The sequence below is a fragment of the Ursus americanus genome, chromosome 5 (assembly GCF_024610735.1).
Source record: "Ursus americanus isolate L20-20 chromosome 5, mUrsAme1.1.p, whole genome shotgun sequence".
In the NCBI taxonomy this organism is placed as follows: Eukaryota; Metazoa; Chordata; class Mammalia; order Carnivora; family Ursidae; genus Ursus; species Ursus americanus.
The window spans coordinates 59,454,778-59,468,565 of NC_142131.1; the positions used below are offsets into that span (position 1 = coordinate 59,454,778).

Here is a 13,788-nt window from a genome sequence, read left to right on the forward strand (position 1 = left end):
ATCAGTCATATTATATATGTTGTGTTCCATCTACTTATTCTCATATAACAGCAATTACGGAAATTCCTCCAAGTTCATTGACAAAGATCTACCTCATTTGTTTTAGTAAACTATGGTTTGTTTTAACTCTTAACCATTTTTCTGTTCTTGGTCATTTAATTATTTTCGGTTGTTTTACCAGTAACAACAGGGCTTCAGTAAACATCTTTGTAGCTTCTGGCAGTGTAAGCCAGAGCTTATGGGGTATAGCCCTGCAAGTGAGGCTGCTGGGTTGAAGGGTTTTTGTATTTTTTCTGAGTTTGGAACATCACTTTACCATTTTAATGACTATGTCATTTTAGAGATTTTATTTATATATTTGAGAGAGAGAGAGCTGGCCAGCGCACAAGCAGGGTGAGGGGTGGAGGGAGAAGTAGACTCCCCGCTGAGCAGGGAGCTGGTGCAGAGGGGACTCCAGGATCATGACCTGAGCCAAAGGCAGACGCTTAACTGACTGAGCCACGCAGGCGCCCCAATGACTGTGTCATTTTAGAAGAGTACTTGGCTCTTACTGTTGTTATTAAATAGAACATTTTATTTATTTGTTTTCAAATTATTTTTATTTATTTTTTTAAGTAATCTCTATACCCGGTGTGGGGCTCTGACTCACAACCCTGAGATTAGGAGTTACGTGCTCCACTGACTGAGCCAGCCAGGCGCCCCTAAAACATTTTTTTTAAGATTTTACTTGAGAGAGTGAGAGAGAGAGATCACCAGCATGAGGGAGGGGTAGAGGGAAAAGCAGACTCCCCACTGAGCAGGGAGCCCTGTGCAGAACTGGATCCCAGGACCCTGGGAGCATGACCTGGGCGGAAGGCAGACACTTAACCAACTGAGCCACCAAGGTGCCCACCCCTAGAACATTTTAAATAAGACATCCTTTTCTCATTGAATTTGATTTAACTGTTAAAATCCTGTGTGTCTTTGAGTTTATTTCTGGCTTCTATTTTGCAGATCATTTTGTTCATTTTTGTGCACAACTGTGCTATTTTGATAATGATGATGGTTTTATAGTAAATATTAATATCTACTATGATAAATTCTTCTTGTTCTCTCTCTAGTACTAAGTATATGATAGATGCTTATTGCATTTTTATTAAGTTAATAATAGACTTAATAAATATTAAATCTTGCCTTAGATAAATTTGGCAAGCCTATTTACTTTAGGGAAACTGGAGCTTGGCATGTTGATGGTGTCCCCTGCTAGCCAAGAATGGTATTACACTTTCTCAAGTGTAATAAACAGTGACGTAGAGATTTGCATGATCTGTTTGAACATGGAGATAGGAAGGGGCACATGAGAGAAATGCTTTAAGCCCTGAGAAGAGACACTTTGATAGTAAATCCAAAGGCTGAAAAATGATGGAAAGTACCCATAGTGCTCTACTATATAACCTTTATCACTCTTCTATCTTTTATTTTAAAAAATTTCAAATGTATAATATAGTGTATGTCCATGTTCCCTTCACCTGGATATACCGTTTGTCAGTATTTTTACTGTAATTGTTGCTGCTGCTCCACTGCTCTCTTCTTGTCTGTCTGTCCTCTCCCTCCTTCCTACTCCCCCACCCTCTCTTCATGCAAGCACACACACGTACTCTTCTCTCTCTCTCGCTCTCTCACTCACTGTCTACACATACTAGATCTATATTCAGATGGGAGCTGAACCATTTGAGAGTTGCAGATCTGATGATGACATTTCACCCATGTGTGTTTTGTACACCCTGAGAACCCAGAACATTCTCCTATATAACCAAATACAATTATAATAGTTCAGAAAGTAAACATTGATATGATTATCGGAAATACCATTCATATTCGGGTGTCCCCAAGTTTCCCTAGAATGCCCTTCACAACCAGTTTTTTCTCCCCAGATCCAGTATGTGCATCGTGCTTGCCTTTAGTTGTTGTCTCTCCTTGAACGTAGAAGGATATAGAAGTAATCCCTAGCCTCTTTTTTTGTTTGTTTTCATGATACTGGCATTTTTGAGGAGTCCAGGCCAATTTTGCAGACTTAAGGTTTGTCTGCTCATTCCTGATTAGATTCAGGTTAAATTTTTTGCAGAAGGAATACCTAGGTGGTGATACATCTTTAGTGCATCGCATCAGAAGGCAGGTGATGTCCTTTTATCCCATTATTGATAATGTTAAGTCTGATTGCTTGATTAAGGGTATTGTTTACTATACTTCTCTATTTTAAAGATTTTTTTTCTAATAGTCTGGGGTGATACTGAAGATTCCATTCCCCCCAACTTTTGCCCAGTGGTTTTAGCATTTATTGATGATTTTTTTTCCATCAATGACTCTTGTCTCAGTTATTACATTAATGGTCACAAAAGTGATTTTCTAATTCTCTTTATTTCTTATACATTTATTAGTTGACGTTCTCTAAAGAAGGGCATTTACTCCCTGCTTTATTTCTCTTCATTTTATTTTTTGCTATTATCACTGTGGACTCAGGAATTTGTGTTCTGGGGTTTTTTTGTTGTTTGTTTTTAAGATTTTATTTATTTGAGAGGGAGAGAGAGCATGCAAGCGAGAGCACAAGAGCAGGGGGAGGGAGAAGCAGACTTCCCACTAAGGAGGGAGCCCCATGTGGGGCTCAATCCCGGGATGCTAGGATCTTGACTTGAGCCAAAAGCATCTGCTTACCGACTGAACCACCCAGGCACCCCTGTTTTTTGTTTTTTAACTGGGCTCCACACCCAACATGGTGCTTGAACTCATGACCCCAAGATCAAGAGTAGCACGGTCTACTGACTGAGCTAGCCAGGCGCCCCTCAGGGATTCTTTTTTTACTCATTTGGTTGTATTCCATTCTTGTCTTTATTTTGATGCTCATGTTTCTAAATCTGACTGGTGAGAGCACCTTCAGGCTGGTTCCCATGCCCTTTTGATGTCTCCATCTGTTTTTGTGTATTTTCTTGCTGTTACAACAAGATGTTTTAAGGTCTCTTTGTACTTCCTCTGCTGCAGCCTTGGAGTGAGCTATCTCTCCAAGAAATCCTATTCCACTTTAGTAGGAAATGATATTAGAAATCAGAATTTGGGTGCTGAGGGTGCTTCGTTATTCTGGTATGTTGCTGCTCCTAGACTCTTTCAGTGTACAGAAAGGGAGACTCTGTTTGTGTCTCTCTCTCTCAATTGGTAGGTAGATCAATAGACAAATTTTTAAAAATAAAAGCATGAGTTCATAGTACTACTTCTAGCTCCTAGTTCTTTTTCTCCTTATTCCTTTGTATATTTGTACCCCTCCTCTCTCCTAGTTACATACCTGGATCCCCAAAAATCTCAGGATAGTTACTCATTTTCTCCATCTTGTAGCAGTGAAATCGCTACACCATTATGCTATGCCATAGAATGTTGTTTGTAATATATTTATCAACTTAACATAAATGCTTGATGCGTACTTAAAACAGTTTACCTTAAGTAATTAAAAAATTTTAAATGGAGAACTCTCCTTTCTACTTACAGTATTCTTTTAAAAATTATTTTTCTGCTAGTCCCACAGATTTTGTTTTGATGTAGCAATTAGCTAATTTTAACGGAATCCTTTTTCAGTATAGTAGTTGCAGATGTCCTGAGGAAAATCCTATGAAATAGGTTTGCCTGTACAACAAAGATATACTTCAAACTGACTCGTTAAATTTCATTGTTAATTTTAGGCTCGCTCAGATTGATTACTGGAATTATTGCTTTGTGGGAAACTTTATCTTAGGCAGAGATACTGATGTTTACAGACATGGGGAAAATGTGGATCCAGTAAATTAGATGTGAAAAGAAGGCAGATCAGAAAAAAATTAGAGAATCAGAGCTATAACTGGGATATTAATTCTTACAAGCGATCATTTAATTTTGTTCTTCTTCTTGGCAGTCTTGTTAAAAGGAAATATTCAGTCAGATGACTCATGGTTTAAGAAAAGAGAATACTTTTTTATTTGATTATAGGAGGAATTTTATTGTAGGAATCATATCTATTTCTACAATAAATGTACAAGTGTTTCTTGCATGATTATTTTAGTGCTTTATTAAATCATAGTTTAAGGAAGGCATTTCTTTTTTTAAGGAATCGAATTTAGGAGATGTGGGGAAATTAGTATTTAATATACCCCTTAGACTCTTAGGATACAAATAACTTCATGTGCAGCAGCACCATAGTTGTAGAGGTCCATCCGAAACCTGATCGTTAGTGATACACAGTTATTAGTTGGTTCAGGTGTACTGGAGGATGATACACGTTCTTTGGTTTCACTCTCGGAATACCAAAGTGTAGATGTTTTCTAGTACTTATAAAAGAAGGAATCAGATACTTTTTAAAGAGATGTATTTATTTATTTTAGTGAGAGAGAAAGAGCCAGTGGGGATGGGGATGGGAGGGAGGGGCATAGAGAGAATCCCAAGCACAAGTGGGGCCGCTTGGATGCTCAACCGACTGAGCCACCCAGGCACCCTGAAAGAATCAGATACTTTTTGTGCTTCTGTCTGGTGCGAAGTACCAGGGAGGCCTAAGAAAGCACATACTATTTCAACCTCAAAATAGCTTATATTCTTGTCTAAGTTTATTAGAATATTACACAAATAGAAAAACCTGAATATTCATTTATAGAACACTTAGAGTATTTTTTAAATACTAAATTGCTTTGATAGTAAATTTTTATTTTTGAATGTTTACTTGCACTGGTTCTAACCACGTAAAAATCCTCAAGAGCGTATTGGTTTTGCTGTCCATTCTTTTTTTTTTTTTTTTTTTTTTTTTGAGAAAGAGAGTGCACGGACGGGGTAGGGGAGAGCAAGGAGGGGCAGAGGGAGAGGTTCTCGAGAAGCAGACTCCCCACTGAGCAGGGAGCCTTACACGGGCCTCAGTCCTCTCAGTCCTGAAACCCTGAGATCAGGACCTGAGCCGAAGGCAGATGCTTACCTGACTGAGCCACCCAGGTGTCCCTGCTGTCCATTCTGATTTTACAATTACAATTTCTTTCCAGTGTTGATTTACTTAAATTTTCTGAATAGATTTGATTTATGAATCATAAGGCTAGAAATGCTCTACAAGTATAACCTGTTTTTTCCCCTTCGGTCTCCAAGAGGACTCCCCGCGTCCCCCACCTCCAAATAAAACCACGATAGATAGTTTTCTCTATCTCCAGGGAATAATGTTGTAGAGTCCCTGGTTATCCCTTATCCCAAGGTTCAACAACCTTTTTCATTATTATCTATTTAACCGTAAGTCCCTGCTGCTGTAAATAAACTATCTTCTTTGGTTTGTTCTTAGTGAAAATACAGCATGTTGTAATGTTTGTAGAAATGACACCCTCGTTTTCCCCTCCATTCCAAAAGACTTTCTTTTTCAGTACAGTTTCAACTACTATTACTAACCCAAGTTAATTTTAGATTCTATTACTGAAAGCCTCAGTTTTGCCATTTATTGAGGTATTAATTGAAATATTAATGTATTTAGAGCAGAAATGTCGTTTTTTAGGGAATCTAGAGCAACAGCAAAGCTGAGGTCAAACTGCCATAAGGATGGACACCAAGGAAGCTGTGTTTGGGACAAAAAGAAATCAAGATAAGGTAGATGCAAAGTAGAGAAAAGCACTGGACCCCAGGGGGAGGGAGTGGTAGGAGGGAGTGGGTTTGTGTGCCTCTAATAGCAAAGAATAGTTAGATTTCTGAAGAGGAAGCCATGAAAGGCTTATAGGAAATCTTAAGGATTTGGGTTTGAGTACTACCTTCCATCTATCTGAATGTATAAGTTGTAACTGACTTTTAGCTAGCTGAATACTTTAAAAATTGGTAAGGCTAAGTGTTTCAATGGGGTGGATCCTAATACTCTGGGCTAGTGTTTACTATATCAATAGTTGTGCAAGACACTATTGGTATTAGTTGGTAAAACCATTACCAATACCCAGCTTCAGCACTAATGCCTGTTACTACTTGGAAGTCGAAAGGGAATCTCCGAACGAAGCATTAAACTCTCAAAATGAGTACAGAACATTTGATTTTAACTTTCCTTTTTGTGATACAACTATTGTGTTTCTCTTCTTAGCAACATGAACCGTGAAGACCGAAATGTGCTGCGTATGAAAGAACGGGAAAGGCGGAATCAGGAAATTCAGCAGGGCGAAGACGCCTTCCCACCTAGCTCTCCTCTCTTTGCCGAGCCATACAAAGTTGTAAGTAGTCCTGTGAATTTTTCCCCCAATAGTGTGACATTTTTGCTTTTCAAATGTTTAAACTTGAATTTTTGTAGTAGAAAAGAATTATTATCATATATGCCATTTAACGTTTTTACTTTCCTCCAAATAAGAATGTAGATTTTTGGGGTAAACTTGTCATTGGAGTATAACATACATGCAGAGAGGTACACAAAATGAGTGTTCTAGCTGAAAGAATTTTCACAACATGAACAACCTTATATAATCAGTACCCAGATCAAGAAACAGTATTATTAGCCTCCTAAAGTCATCCTCAAACCCAGACCTCCTCCCCTGCCCCCTGTTGCTATCTCATATTCTTGAAAATGTGGTCTGAATGAGCTCAGACATTGATCTCTACATCCCAGGCTCTACCACTAACCCTGGGCAGGCATTTCACCTTTCTGAATTAAATTAAAATTTTGTAAATGAGTATGCATCGTCTATTTCCTAGGTTTTTTTGGGTATAATAAAATGTCAAAGACAAATATCAGAGAGATTCTTTTTTTCTCCCTTGTTTCTTGCCATTTGCTTACTTAATTTGCTAAGTATCAGTGACTGCTACTATATTTGAATAAATGTGTCTTCAGTATCAGTCTGGTTCCTTTTTCTATTTTATACTAAATTATCTTTCTTTTTTATGGGCTTAATGAACAATACCCAATTTAGATTAAAAGCTTGTCAGAGATGTCCAATAAAGTGAACCAATTGCTATTTTTATAACTATCATTGTACTTGATTTGGGATTACATAAAACACTGAATAATATCACTTCTGATGACTAATGTGGCTATAGTGGCCACAGATGTCTCTAATGTTTGATTTGGCTTTCGATCATTTGATCTACCCTACATTTTAAAGGCTTATATTGTGTATAATGGTATTGCAGCAGTAATGACCATTGTTGGTTTACGATGTGAGATTGACAGTGTGTTAGACTTTTTTCTGATGAAATATAAATATAACAACATATTCTAGGTTTACCCTTGTAACATTTGGTGTTTGTAGAAGCTTTTGTAAAAGCCATTTTTTTTAAGATTTTATTTCTTTATTTGAGGAGAGAGAGAGAGACAGCACAAGCAGGGTGGAGGGGTAGAGGGAGAAGCAGACTCCCCATTGAACAGGGAGCCCGACGTGGGGCTCAATCCCAGGACCCCAGGATCAGGACTCAAGCCGAAGGCAGATGCTTAACTGACTGAGCCACCCAGGTGCCCCTATAAAAGCCACTTTTTAAAAAAGTTTTTAAGGATTTTCATTTAAAGGCAGGTACAATGACATCATTTATATGAGTGTAACACAAAACCTGGGGTTTGGGATTAGGGATTAAAGGCATTTCAAAAGAAAACCCAGGAGTTTGGTCCAGAATCTTCAAATCATACTACCATTTATTTTGTAATTACATTGTAATGAACTGGATTTGATTCCTCATCTTGATGTTGTCTACAAATTGCTATCTATTTCCCTCTCTTGTTTAATAGGGCTCAAACTGATTTTCAGATAATCTAAAGTCATTATCAGTTCATGCCAGCCTCAAAATAAATAGTGGTTCTGTCTTGATTTCCTCTTAATGCCCTCAGTAAGCTTACTGTCTTTCATGTTTGTGAATGTGAAAGAGTCCTAAAGCTTGTAGATATCTTGGACTTTCTTATTATCTAAGAATAATTTTTAAAACAGTCTGTACCATTGACTTCAAAACTTGCAGTGTCTCTTGATCAGAATTAATAGAATTAATATTTGAAACTTTATCAGTGGATTTTCCATTTTTTTAAAAGATTTTATTTATTTATTTGACAGAGAAAGAGCCAGCCAGTGAGAGAGGGAACACAAGCAGGGGAAGAGGGAGAGGTGCAGAGGGAGAGGAAGAAGCAGGCTCCTAGTGGAGCCCTATGCGGGGCTCGATCCCAGGACTCTGGGATCACACCCTGAGCCGAAGGCAGCCGCTTAATGACTGAGCCACCCAGGCGCCCCTGGATTTTCCATTTTTAGTTTGTTGTTGACTTTTATTAACTTAATTAGTCACAGTAATAGAATTAAAATTTTTTTAAAAAGTCAGTTGGGTATAATATGTTTCATTAAATTTTTGTTTCTCCTTTTAACTGTAACATTGAACTCCAGGAATATGTTTTCCTACATTGCCAGAATAATGAGTGTTAGCTAATCTGCCCAAGGCACAATACTTTTCCCGCCCTTCAAAAGATTTTTACTACTGTTCCAGTATATTTATCGGTGAAATTTGGAATTTTTTTCCCTCCTGAAATCGTTTGTACACACTTCTCAATGTCCTATAGAATATTTGCGTTTTTGCATGAATGTTTCTCACTTTCAGTGCATTTTTTTCACTATAAAAATTATATATTTGGAGTTTGCTTTTGAGATGTTAACCTTAAGATATGAGATGAGGCCTCCTTTTGAAAAGCCCTTTTGCATTTGAAGTTTGGAAAGTCCATTTAGAAGCATCTTTTATTTCCAGTTATGCTAATTATATCATTTTATTTTACAATTTTTGTAGACTAGCAAAGAAGATAAGCTATCAAGTCGTATTCAGAGTATGCTTGGAAACTACGATGAAATGAAGGATTTCATAGGAGACAGATCTATACCAAAGCTTGTTGCAATTCCCAAGCCTACAGTACCACCGACAGCAGATGAAAAATCTAACCCAAATTTCTTTGAACAGAGACATGGGACCTCTCATCAGAGTAGCAAATGGACTCCAGTAGGACCTGCACCCAGTACTTCTCAGTCTCAGAAACGGTCCTCAGGCTTGCAGAGTGGACACAGTAGCCAGCGGACCAGTGCAGGTGGCAGTGGTGGCACCAATAGTAGCGGCCAGAGGCATGACCGTGACTCATACAGCAGTAGTGGAAGCAGTAGTCGGAAAAAAAGCCAGCATGGATCGGAACACTCCAAATCACGCTCTTCCAGCCCTGGAAAACCCCAGGCTGTTTCTTCATTAAGCTCCAGTCATTCCAGGTCTCATGGGAATGATCACCATAGCAAGGAACATCAGCGTTCCAAATCACCTCGGGACCCTGATGCAAACTGGGATTCTCCTTCCCGTGTACCTTTTTCAAGTGGGCAGCATTCAAATCAGTCTTTCCCACCTTCATTGATGTCAAAGTCCAGTTCGATGTTACAGAAACCCACTGCCTATGTGCGGCCCATGGATGGACAGGAGTCCATGGAACCAAAGCTGTCCTCTGAGCACTACAGCAGCCAATCCCATAGCAACAGTATGACTGAACTGAAGCCCAGTAGCAAAGCACATCTCGCCAAGCTGAAAATACCTTCCCAGCCATTGGATGTAAGTGACACATTTAGAGTCTTTTGTTTTGTTTTGTTTTTATACATTTATTTTAGACAGAGAAAGAGCAGGGGGAGGGGAAAGGGGAGAGAGAACCTCCTGCCACCCCAAGATCTGGACCTGAGCCAAAATCAAGAGTTGGGACGCTTAACTGACTGAGCCACCCAGGAGCCCCCTAGAGCTTTTAATATTATGACTCTGTGAGGCAGTTTACTATGAAATTGTAACTGAACTTGAACTTTGTTTCAGTTTTATAATAAGATACACGTAAGTTTAAAAAAAAGACTTGTGATTGACTCCGAAGTAGATCAGTAAACCTGTTAGCTTCCCCTATTGGGCAGTAGAGAAAATGTCATTCACTGTTTTGAAATATTCAGATGACAGTCAGTTATAGAATAAAAGCATGATCTGTGAAATCAGTACCTTAGATTTCTTCCTTTTGATTTTATGAAAGAATATGTCTTGTGTTCTTTTGTTTAAAAAAAGTAACTTGTATTCTCATTATGATACTCAGGAATGCGATGTGGGCTATGATTCATTATAGTGAATGTTGGGATTTTGGGGGAGTCCATCAAGTTGGTAATGTTGCAAGGTTTGGATGCCGTGAGCTTTTTCTCTGTTTACACTTAAAAGGTTTGAGACAGCTGCTTTAGATTCATAGTGATGGTTTGAAATTTATAGTATTTATAACTGCATACCAAAACATCAGAATAACTAAAGAAATTGAGTATTCACTGTGCAATAGTTTAAGTTTTATCTTTTAATAAAAATTTTAAAATAGTGTTCATAACCAAAAATCATAGTCCATAGCTTAAAACCGTGGTAAAAGGGATCAATGATAGGTGAAATGCTTTTTTAAGAACATTTAAACATTTTTCCTGTGGCCTTGGGAAACTCATTGTTCATGGCAGTTGTCATCTAATTACTCCTCTGAAGAGAACGGTGAAGTGGTTGTTTGTTCTTTCTTCAAACAACTTGATCCTTGGAGATAGACTTGAGTTCAAACTCTAGCTCTCCAATTCCTGATTGTGCTTTAGAAATAACAGCTTTTCCATGATTTAAGGAAAGCTGTGTAAAATATCCATTATATTCCAGACAAGTATCCTTTCAATAATATTGGTTTTATTCTGTTGGTTAGTTTATGTGATATAATGTATTCAATATCACAGGTATATATTATATATAAATAAACTCAGATTTTTGACAAGTTGCTCCACCTGCAAAATAACATTTAAAACTTTATTTCTAATCTAAGAAAGATTTTTCAAAACTTTTGATAAATACAAAGGTCTTCAAGTCCTTGTATAGTTGGTAATTAAAATTTTTTAGAATTTGAAAATTTTGCATTAAAGGAAATTTGTCAAAATAGGTTAATTAGTGTTGTGATTTAGAATAGTGGGATCATAAATATGTCTTATTGGTTTTCTAATAGTATTGTTGAATCTGTGCAACAAATGATAAAAATCTAATAAAAAATGACTCCAAATCTAATGTGTGTTTCTTTTCCTCTTAAGGCATCTGCTTCTGGTGATGTGAGCTGTGTGGATGAAATTCTTAAAGTAAGTTGTTGTTGTTGTTGTTGTTGTTTTAATACTTTCTTTTTTGCTTATGATACTCTGCTATCTTCTTGCCCCTTCCCCCCGATATTTCACAAAGGATCTGGGGCAGCAGATTGCTTACATGTGAAACTCAGTATGTCTATAAAAAATAATTGACTCTGTTATGCTTATTTTCATACTTAGTTTCTGAGTCATTTGGTTTCTTTACTACCTGCCCTCAAAAGAACTGGTTTTGTTTGTTTTTCATTTTTAAGTAAAACAAATTCCAGTCATAATAGTTTGCCTTGAAAAGAGGAAGAAACCAAATACAGCAGTAGTTTCTAAGGCTTATCAGTAATTACCAGTCAAACCGTTTCATTGAAAATAGCTTGCTTTGTAATTCATTTGTACCTGCTGGTCAGTTCCTACAATGAAAGACCTTCTCTGAACACTGCTCATTTTGGGTGTTGGATGGATTATGTTCAAAATCGACACATGACCAAAATGTGCATTTCTCTTTGGGGGAAAGAAAACGTTGTCAGTTGGCAAAAGAGAACGTCTAGTGGATTAATGAGTGACAGTGACTGCTTTTGGCTCAGTAGAGAAAAACTGTCACGTATTGTACTTTTTGCATAAGCTCCTGATTTTTTGTGTCTGTACCTGCATTTCACCATGGATAATTCTGAAAGACTGCTTGTGTTGCTCCTTCCACTTTATTCTCTTCTTCCTTTCTTCAGCCCTGCACAGTCTCTCATTGACCTCTGTGATTCTACTGACGCTGTTTCTCTAAGTTCATGATCTTCCCCTTCATGTGAGTTTTCTGCTCTTTCTGCTGTTTTCAAGAATTTTTAAGTCTTCCTTCTAAAAAACCTCAGTCTTCCTTCCTTGACTGTTATTATGCTTCACTGTTTTTATTTCCATCCACCTTTCTTGTCTCTCATTCTCGGCCTTTTGGCAGAGCTTGGTGTCTTCTCTTCTCTTTTAAATATGAGTCTTTTTTCTAGCCTCTCCATTTTTTTCCTCCATTGTTAGGCTTCACCTGTTAACTCTTCAGTCTTTCTCTCCTCCTTGGCCTCCTCTGAGTTGTGGTTTATGTCTCTTCCTTGCTTCGTAGCTATGTGTTCATTTGCTTTTCTCTCTGCTTCTTTTGACTCAACATATCTAAAGGCAGATTTATCAGACTTCCTTCTCTTAGTAGTAACTACCATTCTCCTGTGCTTCTACGTGTAAAATCCTAATTTTCTCTCATGTTCTATTTAATCACAAAATTTAATCGCATGTACAGTTTGAATTTTCCTTGAAAATGCCATTCCTTTATTTCCATTTCTGCCACCTTGAGCTTCAAGAATTGCAATCTACAGCCCTCTCTTTGCTCATCTGTCTTCTGTATTGCTACCAGATTCTCTCTTTAATCCATTGTCTTTATAAGTTAATTTCCATCTTAGGAATTTCAGTGGCTCTCTAAGCCCCATAGAATAGTGTCCAAGTTCAGCATTCTAGACCTTTCACAGGCCAGTTCTAACCTCTTTCGCTATTGATTCACCACTCTTGTCAAATTGGTTTCACTAAGTCATACGCTTTCTTGTCTTTTACCTTTTTAAAGTACACTTTTCTGAAATATGTTTCTCCTTTGTCTTTAAGCATATACAGATTCTGTTTTTTCTTAGAATCCCAGTGAAATCCTTCTTTCCCCTGTGTCAGACCATCAAATCACAATGATAACTCTTTCTTTTGAATCTCGTATAGCATGCATTTTTTAGTTGCCATGTATATAAAACTGTAACGGAGCATTTATCTTTTCCCTTTGAATCTTCAGAGATGCATGGCATTGTAATACCTGGAAGAATCTTAGATATTCTCACATTTAATTATGTCTTTGATGATAGTGACCATTTATTCTTCATTTTATAGATACAGAGCTTGGCACGTGGCCATGGGTGTAATAGTTGCTCAGACATTTAATGATGGAGTTAAATAGATTTTCTATTGAAAGTACTTTGGTATTTGAGGTGTAAAATGCCGACACTGAAAACCTAGAGGGTCCGAGTTTCTGTTTCCTTTCCCTACATGCAGTGCATGAGGAACTGCAGGTCCAAATTGCCTTCATATTTTCTTGATATCTGTAGTCATACTGCTTCTAGGAACTCCTTCATAAACTTAAAGAAGAAAAATTTAATCTGAAAATGATAACTGTTTATTGTAAAAACAAGAGAGGTTAATTCACGGCGTACTAATGAAGCACCAGCCATATAGCAGGCTCCTTGGATACAGTGGAGATGATAATGTTGCACCTTTTAAGCTGACATTCTTGCTGGATATTGGAAATAATTAACTATTAGTATTATTTCAGAAAGTGAAATGCTATTAAAAAATAATAGCATTGTAAGAAGATAAAGAGCAATTACAGTGCAGGTGGCTGTTTTACGAAGTTCCAGTAGTAGAGACTGTATCAAGTGCCCAGGTCTCTTTCCCCTTCTGTCGTTCTGTTGCCCAAAGGTAGCCAGAGATTTTTTTCATATATAGTTTTTCATATACAAACATTTATTAGGACATAGACTTATGATTTCTGTTTTTCACTTAACAATATAATGTGGACAACATTTCATATCAGTAGTCAAATTCCTCATTTTACTGTCTGCTTGGTGTTCCATTGTATGCTGTCTGGTAATTTAATTATTCTGTGCTGTTGGATATTTAGATTGTTTCCATTTTTCAA

The 13,788-nt window shown here is 37.4% G+C and overlaps 1 protein-coding gene across 3 annotated transcripts in view; it reads left to right on the top strand.

Moving 5' to 3' along the window:
* Positions 1 to 13,788, top strand: part of AFF4 (ALF transcription elongation factor 4) — an 88,082-nt gene that overhangs the window by 22,851 nt on the left and 51,443 nt on the right. For 2 of the 3 annotated variants that reach the window (XM_045794711.2, XM_087862284.1), the window contains exons 2-4: positions 6,083 to 6,209; positions 8,740 to 9,534; positions 11,049 to 11,093. In XM_045794711.2, the coding sequence (XP_045650667.1) occupies positions 6,087 to 6,209; positions 8,740 to 9,534; positions 11,049 to 11,093 (963 nt within the window). In that variant the 5' untranslated portion in view covers positions 6,083 to 6,086. Of the gene's footprint in view, positions 1 to 5,515; positions 5,608 to 6,082; positions 6,210 to 8,739; positions 9,535 to 11,048; positions 11,094 to 13,788 lie in introns of all 3 variants that reach the window. The other variant, XM_045794712.2, reaches the window with a different exon arrangement.